Source organism: Trematomus bernacchii, unplaced genomic scaffold, assembly GCF_902827165.1.
Source record: "Trematomus bernacchii unplaced genomic scaffold, fTreBer1.1, whole genome shotgun sequence".
In the NCBI taxonomy this organism is placed as follows: domain Eukaryota; kingdom Metazoa; phylum Chordata; class Actinopteri; order Perciformes; family Nototheniidae; genus Trematomus; species Trematomus bernacchii.
Window position 1 is genome coordinate 2,371,324 of NW_022987839.1, and position 14,666 is coordinate 2,385,989.

At 42.5% G+C, this 14,666-nt stretch overlaps 1 protein-coding gene across 1 annotated transcript in view; it reads right to left on the reverse strand.

Annotated features, from left to right (window-relative positions):
• Window positions 1-14,666, reverse strand: part of LOC117500269 (microtubule cross-linking factor 1) — a 74,997-nt gene that overhangs the window by 32,571 nt on the left and 27,760 nt on the right. The window contains 2 exon segments of the mRNA XM_034153080.1: window positions 3,709-5,094; window positions 6,097-6,156. Of these exon segments, the coding sequence (XP_034008971.1) occupies window positions 3,709-5,094; window positions 6,097-6,156 (1,446 nt within the window).

A 14,666-nucleotide genomic window follows, 5' to 3' on the forward strand; every position in this document is an offset into this window, starting at 1 on the left:
GAAATGTTGTTCATGTTGTGATTGAATATTCATAAAGTAAAATGTAAAGTGAAGTCAGATAAGAGTTACTGTATGGAAGATAATAGCGAAGAATCCTGTGATCGGTTGGTACAATTCTTTTTTTTTTTCTTTTTTTTTTACAATCGGCAACAATGAAAGTCATAATTATGTGAAAATGTTTCCACCCCTTCTCAAGATCATTAAAAAAAATGACATCAGGATTTAAATATAAATCGAAATTGTTATTGCACGTCATAACTATCTTGTACACATCTCCTATAATTACATTAATGACATTTTACTAGAGGGTCTGCAGAACTCAAGATCCATAATTACAGGCTGCAAGTCAAGTTAATTATATAATATATTTACTAGATTATTATGAGATCTGGCTCTTGTTATTATGAGAGAAATATGATACAATGACGGTATAAATCGTAATCTTAATAAATCTAAAGTGAGCTTGTTTCTCTCTTGTGAATGCACTTTTGTACATATCTTAATTTCTTTAAATGTATTTTATGTAGTTGCCCTACACTTTGTTGCTGCACGGACTATTTCTGCATTTTAAACTCCACAATTATACGATCATCTTCAACAGAAGGCCTATTTGCATTGAACAGGTGTGAGTAGTTAGTGCAGTGGTTAGCTCTGACTAAACCACCCAGCTTCACCCAGACTAACCGGACAGTACAGGCGGAGGAGCAAAGCAGAAACAAGTCGTTGTATAGATTAAGCATGAAGGCAGCGTCACTCCATTATCTCTACAGAAGCAGATTGGGTTTGAAAATTGTTTGAAGAGCTGTTTGTTTGTCTCCCAACAATGGTGTGAGTGATTATAAAACACCCAAGATGTCTGCCTGATCATGCAGCACGGAGATAATGAACCTGCGTTGGGAGAGCACACAGTGTGTTGACATGTTGACTTACACTAAGCTGCGACAACACACGAGCAGAAAGCAGGATGCAGCCAGCGAGGTTTCTCTCAGCTCACACAGCCCCATGCAAACCTTCTCTATTCAATGGAGGTAATTTTAGACACGGTTTCATGGTTCGTTTCCTAGGAAACACCATGGAGTAACCATGTGTCTGTGTGTGTGTGTGTGTGTGCGTGATATGTTGTGCAAACACAACAGCTTCACCATGTGTGTGTCATAATGAGTCACCAGTAGTCGATTGTTACTAAGTGGATTTACTTAAGTACTGCACTTACAGTAAGTAGTAATACTTCACATTTCTAGTTGTAATGCCGCTTTCTACTTCTTAATTACTTCTCCAAGGAACACATTAAACATTCAACTCTATAATTATCATTATACTATTATTATCTGACAGCTTTAGTTAGTAATTCATTTTAAAATTAAGAATTTGGCTCACAAAACATAATGTTTATTAAATATAATGTTGTGTTATAAACATAGATTTTATATATAAAGGGTATACATTCAATTTCTCAACCATATATGGGCATAAGTCCTGCTGAAATAAAATTCAACTCACACAAATGATAGCATGTTGTAGCAAAGCTTTAGAAAAACAGTTTTACTGAAAACTTCATCATGCAATAGATCGTTATTTTAGGAAAAATATTTGAATTGAGTCGAATGGGAGAGCTGCCATTACTCCTTCAGTTCTTACTCCATTCATACTGAGCTGCAGACAGTGAGTGCAGGGAGGAGGCAGGCAGGGCTGCTGGCTGGGAGGATGTGCATGGAGATGCAGATGTGAATGTGGCAGCAGCAGCAGCAAGCGATGGTGGGTCGGGGGGGTGGGGGGGTGGTCTGTGTGGTGGAGCTGGGTGGCTCGTGTCGGAGCGGAGGGTCCTGCCATGTGACCCTGAGCAGCCACTGGACGTCTGTGGGGGTCTAACAGCCTCTCAATATGTCTCTATTGAGGCTTTAAATGATAGGTTCGGATTTGTCAAGTCTATCTGACCTGTGTCATGAGGGTCTAATTGCAGGTCACTTTCTCTAGGGGTGGGCGACCAGTCCACTGCTGCTTTAAAACGATAGAAAAATCCCACATTGAAGAATAAAAAAGCAGCATCGCACAAGCAAGCTTTCCCCTGTGCAATGAGTCTGACAACTATGAGCCTCCGGGCGCAAACGCCACTATTTGGGTTTAATGGGGGTTGACAGCGGATATCTGTCCGTAGTCTGTCTACAGTCCAACTAACAAATTCAAAGGCGCAAATGTAAAGTTGGGAAACATGTTTTACAACTAAATTGTTTCATAAATAGTCAAGCACAAGCGAAAAATTGCTAAATCATTATCAGATTATGCCAATGCAAATCTCCTCTTGTGCTCCCTACACGGACTGTTAACCTGCAATCAACCAAATCTCACTCAAACATCACTGGTCGTTTCGACTTGATTTACAAACGACCACTCGACGGGAAGTTTCTGTGCTCCCTGAACTCGCTTAAGGACACCTGCGTTACAAGTGACAAATCCCCACCATGTGACAAAATCCTTCGCTCTGCAAATTTCATCTCAGAAAGGAAGCACTGTCCAGGGAAACACAAACAAAGAATTCTGTACATAAAGCCTTTTGGGGGGACCAACTATTTGTGGCCAACTTAAACTAGTGAAGCCTCAAATCAACTTTGGCTGCCTTCTCAAATGATATGGCATTAGACTCCTGTGACTTTGAAGCTTAAAAGAAAGATTACAATCGATGCAGCAGAACCAGAGATATAGTTTGTTTTAATCCATCCATTCTTTTTGCTAGTCAAAACCTGGCGCCGACTTTACACACAAAGCAACTCACCCTCAATCAGTTTTGCCGGTTGATATATGAATGTTAGGATAGTAGCAACTATGGTAGCCTCGAGCAGGGATAAGGAGCTACATTGGTCTTTAAGCTCACTTCTTTTTAACTTGTAGTCTCCAACAGACAGCACACAGCTCCCTCTGGAGCAACTCAATCTTTAAACAACTTTTTTTACACCTATGCAGCAGCACAGACATCAAAGAACAGACTTTGTGTTTAAAATTGGTGCAATTCATACATTTTTTGAACAGAATAAAGACAGTTTTCCCTATTGCAGAGAAAGACCCATAACTCTCAGCAGACATACGGCCATGTATCGCATTAAGATAGACTTGAACAAATCCGAACCTATCCTAAACGCTGCTTAAATTGCTTACAACTCAATGAGGTTCCTATAGACAGGCATGGTGGATAGCATGTGTTCTGCTAAAGATTCTGACTTAGGATCTCATTTAGTTTATTTTGGCATTAAACGGTCGATTAATGACTGCACACTTACGGCTGTTTAAATCAAACCAAAATGAATTCTCACATTTGCAAACACACACCAGAGGGGTATGTCTTACTTGCCAGGATTTTGCAGACTAAACATATGAGTTTTCTTGTGTTTTAAAGCAATGAAGCCATCTGGTGTGATCATCTTCGACTTGGTCTACGAAAACCAGCTCGGACCCCGTTGGATGCTAATGATTGTTCTTCAAGTTATTTTAGGTAAAGAGTTTCTTTAAGTACATCCTGTTTATTTCCAGTATATCTATTGAAAAAAGTGTTGACTTTTTTCAAACCGTGGCGAACAGGATTTCCTTATTATCACTATTTATCTTTAAGCAAACAAACCAAGCAGCCACAGAAACAAAACATATCAACAAACTGAGAAATCCTTTTAAAACAACAGAAAAAAGGCCACAACAGAAGTCGGACTCCGTTGAACTTACCTGGAAGTCCGTCACCAGGTCTCTTCCGAAGGTGCCGATGGGAGAGTCCCGAGACATGGAGGTGACGGTGGACAGGAAGCTGCTGGACTCTGTGAGGTTCGGCATGGGGGACAGATCGTCTGTCCGGTCCCTCAGCCCCTCCCCCACGTGGTCCAGCTTCTCCGTGAAGATGTGCAGCTCCGTGCGGAAAGCCTTCATGCGAGTGTTGATGGTGTCCAGGACCTGGGTGTCTGGTTTGGATCCGGACGCCGCCGCCGCTGCTGCTTCCAGACTTTCTCCGGTCGTCACCAGCAAATGGCCCTCAAAGATCAGACTGTCGGTGTCCGTGATCAGTCGATCCACCGTCTTCCCGAGCCTCTCCGCCTCACGCTTCACGTTGGTGAACGACTCCCGTTCCTCCCTCCTGCGGTTCGCCCTCTCTACGGCGCTGAGCTCGCTTCCATCCGAGGGTTTGATGCTCCCGAACCCTGAGGTGGTGCCCGTTTTCTCAAACAGGTCTTCGGAGTCACTCTCCCCGCCAATAGGGCCTTCCCGTTTGGGTTGCAGGAGGAGAAGTCGCCCTGCCTCCTCTTCCTCTGCAGCTTCTCTCTGGCCTGCATCACTGTCTGCGTCGCTGTCTCGGGGGCTGCCGGTGCGCAGACCCAGGTGAGCGGCCAGGTCGCAGCGCTGCACGTTGGAGATGAGCACTCGGTTCTCGTACTGCAGCTTCATCACCTTCCCACTCAGCTCGTTGATCTGCATCCTGGCCGATTTAAGCTCCTCCATCATAATCCCGCTGCTACCATTCCCGCCATTCCCAGGTTTGAATAATCCTCCCTCGCTGGCCTCCTCGCCCACAGAGCCGCTGCTGCTGGTGGGCCCGAACTTGAATCGGTTGAGTTCGGACGTCAGCTGCCGGTTGTTGTCTTCGATCTCTGAGATGGAGCGCCGCAGAAGCTCCGCCTCCTCCTCCACGAACTGTAGATGCCGACGGAGCTCACTCGCCGAATCCAGCGCGTCACCACCGTACGGAGACGAGGGCATGCTGGAGAAGGGTTCCCGCCCAAAGCAGTCTCTCTCGTACTGACAGCGGATGTCTTCGTTTTCCGCCCGAAGGCTCCGGTTCTCCACCTCCAGCTCCACGATCTTCCTGCCCAGGATGTTGGCCTCCTCCTCCACCAGCTTGAGGCGGAGTCTCAGCTCGGCCTCTCGGGTCGTGTGAGGCCCGCCGCCGGAGCACTCGGCCAAGGGGAGAGGACTGTCCACGTCCCCGTAGACCGACTTGTACTTCTGCAGCTCCTGCTCCAGCTCGTCCTTCTCTCGGCCCAGCTTCGCCATCTTCTTCCTCATCAGACTCGACTCCTCTTTGGAAAACTGGAGCTGGCACCTGAGGTCTGCACTGTCCTCCTAGCAGGGGAAGGAAAGGAGGAGGCATTTAGACACTTTAGGGGATAGGGCTGGGGATATTCTATACTTAGGCGCATTCACACCGCAGTACTTTTCCCACAAAGGTTCATGAGTACAGATCGCGTTCACACCGGAATAAGTTCCTGGGGAAGGATTAGGCAAATGAAGCCGCTGACGTCACTTCTTCTTCTTCTGCTTTGGGTTTACTGGCAGGCCGCAAACCACTTCACGGCGTATACTGCCACCCAAAGGACTCCCAGCAGCTTCTACTGAAGCCTTCCGAGTAAATCGCCAGAAGGCCGACACCTCCTCATTTCCACCGCTCCCATGTTTTATTTTGTGTTGCCATAAGTTAGTCTCTCTGCGTTTGTTCGCTGGGCTAATGCTAATGCTAATAATGCTAATGCGAGGATGATAAAATGGCGGCTTCACAAAACCTTTTTGGGAGTTTTACGGGGCGTTGTTTGCAATCCAATCAGACATAGGAACCTTTTTCTCCCACGAAAGTGCCTGCTCTCTAGCAAAGGGGGAAAAAAGGTTCTCATGAACTAATTTTAGTTCCGGCTCTTTTTGGTGTGAACGCGACATTTCGGAACTATATCGGAACTAAAGTGGGAAAAGTACTGCGGCGTGAACGCGGCTATTGTGTTATTGTCAACAAACTTTTTAAAGAAGAAATAAAGTTGTTGTTAGGGACTACTTTAAACGGTGGATTAATCCACATTTGCAAGAGGAGGACCATGCATGTGGGATTGAATCAAAATAAATGATGGTAATTAAGACACATTTTCCTAATTGAAAAACTATGGATCAATAATGAGATTTTAATTGTTTTTAGTCAACATTGGAGATTTATGACCATAATACTAATCACTCATTGTTGTTAGTGTTTTCATTTAATTTGTTGACAATAAGGACAATATAGAATGTCTACACCTTTATTGTTTATGAAATAAAACATGTTATGTTTTGAAAGATACAGAATACATATATCTTTTGTACCTGACTTGAGGATTTCTTGTCTTTAAATGTTTCCCTGCTTCCTCTTCTCCTTGGCGCAGTCTGTAAGAGAAGAAGGAAGAAGGATGTTAAACATGTAATCATGTAAACCGTTATTCGACTATTCTTAAAACACTTAGTGGAGCTGCAAAAGGGAAACAGAATTACACAAACCGACACACAGCACACTGATAACAGCAATAAAACACAATTTGGGAATTCAATAGTTCAGATTTCAGCATTTTGAAGGCGCTATTGATATTTCCATACATCATGATGCCATTGTTTATACAACAATCACATATTGAGGGTAGAACACAACCCCAAAGCAACAGCGCAACAAATGTGTGTTTGCTAACATGAACACCAACTCCCCTCGTATGAAGCAGCCTCTGCAGAAGGCCTGAAGTACTTTAATCTGTGTGGATATCTTACATAACATTTCCATCATCAGGTCAAAGATAAATCTAATAAGGAAGTATTTACACTAATGCAGACTGAAGATCACGTGATATAATATCATCTGGTTAGCATGTCAGTGTGACTGCGAGTCAGTGGAGGGGCAGAGGGGTTTTATTTTTCTAAAGTAAATCAGCTCTTCAGACAATTCTGCTCAGCATGAGGTTCAGAAATACTTGAGATAACGAGGATGTGCTGTTGTGTCTTTTTCTACGAATGATGCACCAGGGTGCTTCAGATCTTATTCTGAGCTCAGTGTGATGGACGTCTTATCCCGGCTCAGATTCAGTGACACATGGCGCTCGGGGAGGAAAGCATCTGCCTGTCCAGTGTTGAAATCTGCAGATAATACGACTGAAGGCCTGGGACGCAAAGCCTGGATAAAACAGAGTCCTCTGCACACCAGCTTAGTCTTAGCGACTAATAAATATCATTCATTTTTATCAAGTCTGTGCACTTTCTCTTAGCAACGGCTGAAGAAGACAGAGATAAGAGAAGTGAAAGGAGCGAGGAAATGAAAGGAGGACAGAGGGAGAAAGCCCTGTCTATAAATGCAGAGTGTGAACTGCATTTCCAGGAACAGACTGCCGCCCTGGAAGAGTTATTTAAAGGTTGTGGTGATCAGTTATCGTGGCTCCTTTCAAGGAAGCAGAACTTGATATTAATGTTTCCGATCTGAGGGTGGCGATCGTATTTCAAAGCACTTCTACCTCTGAAGTCAAACGGAGATCATTTTACTAAAGCTGCATCAAAGGATTCCTTTCATCTTATTGATTCATTGGTTTTGTTATAAAATGCCAAAAAGGTGAAATATGTGTGGAATGAATTTTGACTATAACTGAATTTCCCTTCAGTTAAGACCTCAGTCAGCGCACAGAAGATTATTCATCGTGTTTCAGCTGCAGCTGTTTAAGGATACAATGTTCTTCATCTCCTTCTCTCATGTTTTTTACTTTGTATAAAGCAAACTCTTCACTGTACGAGCTCTGTTCTCAGCCAAACTGAAGCAGTAGGACAGAGTGAATCATTCATGGCCAGACAGATGGAAAGTGTGAGGGTGAACCTGTTTCGCCCGCAGCGGGAACGGACCTTGACTCAGGCTCTGGCTCTGCGACAGGAAGGGAGCGCCCGCTTAGAAAGTGCTCCAAAACACAGGAGTGACAGAAAGGGATTTGTGCCTTCTTATTGTCTAGTTCTCTGACATATTTGACCTTCAGCTGATACATTTCTACTGAAGTATCATGCTCAAGAGACCTTGGTTCCAGCTAAGGTGTGTTTAAATGATCAATATTTTCTAGTTTGCCTTTCATCTGCGTGTTACTGAAGAAAACACAGAATTTCTGACACATACATACAGAGGAGAGTTTCGAGCTTCTCTTCCATTCACAGCTTCTTTTGAAGTGTCTGTCTGATCCAAACTCAACCTCTGTGCCGATGGTGCATTCAAAGGCATCAATACACTGTGCGCTGAATGCAGAGAGATTAATAGTGCATGTTTTTAGGTCAACCCATGCCTCGAATCAATTATATAAAGTGTTCAACATGTTTTTAGATGTTTTCACGCCACAAATGTTATGGTTTTCCACAGATTTTATATATTTAACTTGTCAAGTTCACTTTCTTTGGCTGTTCCAAATAGTTTAATGTCCAAATGACAGAGAGTGAATACACGTTGTAATGGTTGAAGGAGGGTAACTATACACATATCCCATTACACACCAATATTAATACATAATGGATACCAATGGTCTGAATGGCAGGTGTCGTTCATCCAAAACAAAAAAGTACATATAACAGCAATAAAAGAGCCATCTTTCTCATTATCATGAATATGTATTATTATAAGCATTATATTTGATTACTTATACTATAAAACAGAATCTATATCACCTACATTACGTTGAGAAAAAGTGTATTATACTATAGGAAAAAGAGAAGCCAAGAAACTAGAGTTGGGGGATATGGCCGCAATACCATTATTTTATAAATATATATTACAAAATACCATGTAGCATGTAGCATGTAGCAAATAGCATGTTGTCTGTTAATTCAATAAATACATAATCTGAAATAAAGCCTGTTATGGTAAGCCCCTGAATGAACTAAATACTTACTATTAGAAAAAGCAATTAGTATTTTTAAATTCAATTAGGAACTATAGTACAAATAAAAAGTTTGAATTGAATTTATTCCAACACCTTTATGAATACATGTTCATAAATCTGGTCCAAGCGCCCTTATCAAAAATGTACCAGGATCAAAAACAACAAGGAATAAAATGTTGAACTCATGGCAAACCGCACCAATGCTCTTATAGTTTCATAAAACCCACTTGAACCTCTGGAATCCTCTCCAAGACTATAATAGTTGATATTTAATGACAGACTGAAATACATGCTTAGTCGTTATTTATTAACGGTCTACATCAGACTGTCGAGTCACAGCTTTGTGCGTGTGTCAGTATCTCCAACACCAGTCGTGTTTTAATACCCGGCCCTGGTGACGGGGCTAATCTCTCTGGGGAGACAGCGGATTAGATGGCATCTTGTGCAAAGCTCCTCACAACCAAAGACCCCCACAACCCCCGGGATCCCTGTTTACTGTACACAGGAGTCAATCCGAGGTTGAAGGAACAACCATGTGATCAGAGAGAAGCGAATAATGATCAAATTGTTTGTCTGAGCCAATTACCTGGAAAAGCATTTGTGTAAACCGCAGTGTGACCTTTAATCTAATCACTTCATCTCAAAAAGGATATCAGACACTAAAGGAATAAATATTATTATGGAGTTGAACACAAATAGCGTGCTGTGAGCCTTTTCCTAAAATCACCTTTTTATTGGTGTCGTGAAAATTAAAAAATTGTAATTAAGTGACTAACAGCACTTTAAAAAGAAATGCTATAATATCTTCATTAAACAGGGACCAAAACACATCAATCTCAAAAAGATAATATTTGATTTATCCCGGATTAAGCTATTAACACATTTTCATCTGCAGTCCCTCGACAGGTACACACATCATTATCAACACTTAAACCACTACATAGTCTCCATCACACTAACTATTATAAAACAGATCAAAGTTCAGATATATAAAATATAAATACCAGCACATTTATCAGTACTCTGTAGGCTCTGGTTTCAGACAGAGGGTGAAAAGAGGTGCTGCAGCACAGGCAGTATGAGAAAGATGTCACAGTAGAGGTACAAAATACAAATATGAATAGGGAATAGGGCCCCTTTAATTTATATTATCTCATATAAGCAACTGCTATCTACACACAACAATTGAATTTGACAAGTTGTTCCCTTATCAGAATGCAAGCCGATAAAACTCTAGTACCACTCCTGGGAAATAATGTGAATGTGAACTATACAGATTTGAGTTGAAGTAGAGCATCCCGCTCAGACACCCCCATCCTATTCACTGCATACAGGATCAATAAGATTAGCATTTCACAAAGCGGGGTCACATAAACACTGCAATGGGAGATAGAGAAGTTCAGCAGAGAGGGCAGAGCTGCAGAGCTACAGGTTTGATCCCTGCAACAGATGGCGTGTCTCTCCCTTAGAGCTAAACACTCACCCTCCGCCTGAGTCACCACTGACATCCACTGCATTGAAATCTGACTCAAACACTGAGGATATGTTAGCTTCCGAATGCTTGTTTCAAACACAACAACTATATATGCAATTCACACATACATACACGTTAGCAGTTTTTTGTGTGCTTTTATTATATAGATGCAGCTTGAATGTGTGAAACAGAGCGGATGATATTGTTGAACTACCTGCGTACTTGGCGATGGGGATTGAGTCTTTATATGAGATTCAATATCTTCTTCGATTTTGTCTTTTCCTGGTTTTAAGGCTGCATTACAGTCAATTAATGCATTTTTCTGAACTTACAAGGCTGTTCTTGCTCTTAAACTGTTTGAAATTACTCACTTAGCCATTAAATCCACATAATTACATGTATGGGTAATTTATCAAAATTGTCATTGGGTAAAGTTAAAGCACCAACCCTATCGTCACAATATAGATATCAAGGTATTTGCTATACGTCATGTGGCCCTGCACACACACACACACACACACACACACACACACACACACACACACACACACACACACACACACACACACACACACAACACACACACACACACACACACACACACACACACACACACACACACACACACACACACACACACACACACACACACACACACACACACACACACACACACACACACACACACACACACACACACACACACACACACACACACACACACAACACACACACACACACACACACACACACACACACACACACACACACACACACACACACACACACACTCTACACACAGCAACCTAAAATAAAGTTGTTGATAAACAATGCAGAGCCGTCAGTGGGAGTGGGGTGACGTCACGACGATCAATATTGCTTTGAGAAAAAACACAGATTGCCATTTAGGCTCTTTATTCTTAAAAATATGACACTGTGGTCTATGGCAACAAGTCTCCCCCAGGCAGCCTGTTTGTTTTTTGGGATCATTTTAGGGCTTTTTATTAGAACGCAGTGACAGGAAAAAAGACGAATGAGAGATCGGGAACAACATACTTAAGAGTAATGGTTGCTAGCTGGACTCCAACCAGAGATGTTGTGATAAAATCAACACGAGGGGTTCATTTTGGTTTTGATGCAATGCCATTTTGGTCTGACCCTTACAATTTAACACACACACACACACACACACAGTTCCCTGTTCTTAGTGTGGCTGTATTTGTCCCACTTTAACACACAATTGTACTCTAGCAGAGCAAAAAGGTCCAAACGTCTCTCTTAATGCTCGTCTGAATGCACTGCTCTCACACGCCTGTTAGCTCGGGTTGGTGGCAGTCAGTCATGCAGTAATGCAGCTCCAGCTGGTCTGGGATCTGTTGTACTGGTGCAACTGGTTTTTAGTCCTCTGGGCCTCTGCCAGCCCGCGGGATTAGCAGATTGTAGTTACACAGTCGTTACACCGCTGGGACCGAATGAAGCCGGCGCTGTGGGCACTGACTGACTGACAGTATTTCTCTGGCCTTTTCCTCTACCTCCTTCCTGAACCCTACATCCCTTTCTACCCAGTCTTATCCCCTCCCCTCGTTCACTCCCTCCTTCTTTTCTTCTCTTCTCTGCTTTTCACATCCCCGTCAGCGTGTGACCCGTGAAGGACTTCTGAAATCGTATAATTGTGTGTCTTCTGAGAGGCAGTTTTTAGTTGAAAAGGTTGTTTTAGCCGCTGAAAAACCATCTTCAAAGGCCTCATTTATAATATAAGATAACATTTAAAGAAGAGGCTGAGGAAGTAGAAGATTTGGATGTAAGATAAGGTCTAGAGCTAGGACAAAGGTTATGACAGTACATGGATTAAATTGTAAGGGTCAGACCAAAATGGCATTGCATCAAAACCAAAATGAACCCCTCATGTTGATTTGATCACAACATCTCTGGTTGGAGTCCAGCTAGCAACCATTACTCTTAAGTATGTAGTTCCCGATCTCTCATTGGTCTTTTTTCCTGTCACTGCGTTCTAATAAAAAGCCATAAAATGATCCCAAAAAACAAACAGGCTGCCTGGGGGAGGCTTGTTGCCATAGACCACAGTGTCATATTTTTAAGAATAAAGAGCCTAAATGGCAATCTGTGTTTTTTCTCAAAGCAATATTGATCGTCGTGACGTCACCCACTCCTGTTTATCAACGACTTTATTTTAGGTTGCTGTGTGTAGAAGGTGTGTGTGTGTGTGTGTGTGTGTGTGTGTGTGTGTGTGTGTGTGTGTCTGTGTGTCTGTGTGTGTGTGTGTGTGTGTGTGTGTGAGTGTGTGTGTGTGTGTGTGTGTGTGTGTGTGTGTGTGTGTGTGTTGTCCATAGTACTGACACAGAGCAGAGAAGATCAATACTCAGAAAGACAGCAGAGTGCTGCAAGCCACAAACAGCTGTTTCTAGGAACCTCCCCATGGTGGTTCTTTGCCTTAATATTGGTGTCATGAAGCCTTTTTGAGGCAATTGCATATAGTCAACAACTCAATATTCATTATAAATCAGAAATATAGGTCTATTTATATGCCCCCCCATCGCCTCTGGATGCAGTAACATTTTCAAAGATTAATGGAGGCGGGTTTCGTTTAGTTAAGGATGACGTTTAGCTATGTAAGGGTGAGGTTTGAGTTAGGCATCAAAGCGTGAACATTATTTAAAGGTGCCCTCAAAGCCAGTTTCATAAATGTGTGTGTATGCCTGAGTTCTTGTTAAGTAAAGTATCAAGATAAAGACATCAGTAATGTGCATGACGTGGGTAATGATGTGTTTATGTTCAACAATTACCTCCGGCTTTACTCTGCAGTACAATTAGAGAAATGTCACAAGTCGCCATTACGGTGCGTTTGTAGGTGTGAAACTGATTCTGGCATCCATTAGCGTCACTCAGGGGAATATATTCAACACATGAGTAAAAGCACATTGTTTAGTAGGTTACATTTCCTCCGTAGTGCTCGGCTGCTGAAAACCAGAGCACTACAAACTCACTACATGTTCTTGGAAGAACTGGAGAGTCCACAAGGGAAAGGAAGAATAAAGTGTACTCTGACACGCCTGGTTACGTAAGACACTGAGGCGTTTTTGGACCAAGTGTTGGACGACATCACACAATGACATCACCAAAAAAATCCCAATGTGTGGAGGGAAACTTTGGGGTGGAGGAAGAGTAAGAATGGGAGTGTATTTTCAGCGGCATCTGTACTCAACAACTTGGACTATTTCTGATTTTGCTCAAAGACAGTAACAGTGCAGAGAGTGCATGGGACTGCACATCAAATTTAGGATATAACAAAATGATGTTTATTAAGAGAATTAAAAACAAGGGCTTTGGCGAAAAGCACCCAACTGGTGGAAAGTAGACATTTGGTTCACTTTCACCGCTATCATCTGCACATTTGTATGTATTTCAAGAGAAAAGACTCCAATCAAACCACTGTATTTGACCTGCAAAGTGTCAACAAGCAGACAAACTAAATTAGCAAGTAAGTGGAGAATTGACCAGCAAAAGAGCCAGCTATCAGGAGTTGGAAGAGACCAACAACTTGTACTCTGACGCGCCCGTTTGTGTAACACATTGAGGCATTTTTTGATGCACAAAAAATGAGGAAAAAAACATTTTTAGGGGGTGTTGGATGAGTAGGAATGGGAACACGGCGAGTGTATTTTCAGCAGCATCTGTACTCAACAGCTTGGCCGATCAAACCACTGTACTTTACCTGCCAAGTGTCAAATGATAGACAAATAAAATATGCAAATAATTGGTGAAGATAATAATATGAACATAATAATTTAGAAGCTTTTATTTGTATTCTACTAATTCAGTTCAATATTAATACAGACAATTAGTGAAACCGTAAATTGAAAGCAGCTAAAGAGCCAGCATTCAGATGTCGATAGAGACCAAAAACTCTTACTCTAAAACGCCCATTTGCGTATTACACTCACAGTCACACCGAGGCATTTTTGGACCGAGTGTTTGATGACGTCGCCCAATGACATCACTAAAAATGATGAAAGGAGGGGAAAAAAACATTTTTAGGGTGGTGTTGGATGAGTAAGAATGGGAACACGGCGAGCGTATTTTCAGCAGCATCTGTACTCAACAGCTTGGCCTATTTCTGATTTCCCTCAAAGGCGGTAACAGTGCAGAGAGCGGCGTCTGGCTCTGGTAATGGGATTTAACAGGAAGTGTGGTGCGACCAGCGAAACAGGGCGGGAAGGAGGGCTGGGGAGGGGGGGGGGCAGAGCACAAAAGGAGCGGTAACGGGCCGCTGGATGCAGATAAACCCTTCTGAGCCCTGACAGAGACGCCTAAGACTCCAACACAACAGAATAAATATTGCTCACCCGGCGGGAGAGCTCAGAGAGATAAGTCACTATGAAATGTTTAGAGGCAGATTATATTAGGGAGATCTGGATGAATGAGCGCTCAATCTGGACTGTAATCCGTTTCAATAAATTAATTAATACAGCACACACACACACACTTGATGAATGTATAAATGTCTCTCACATTTA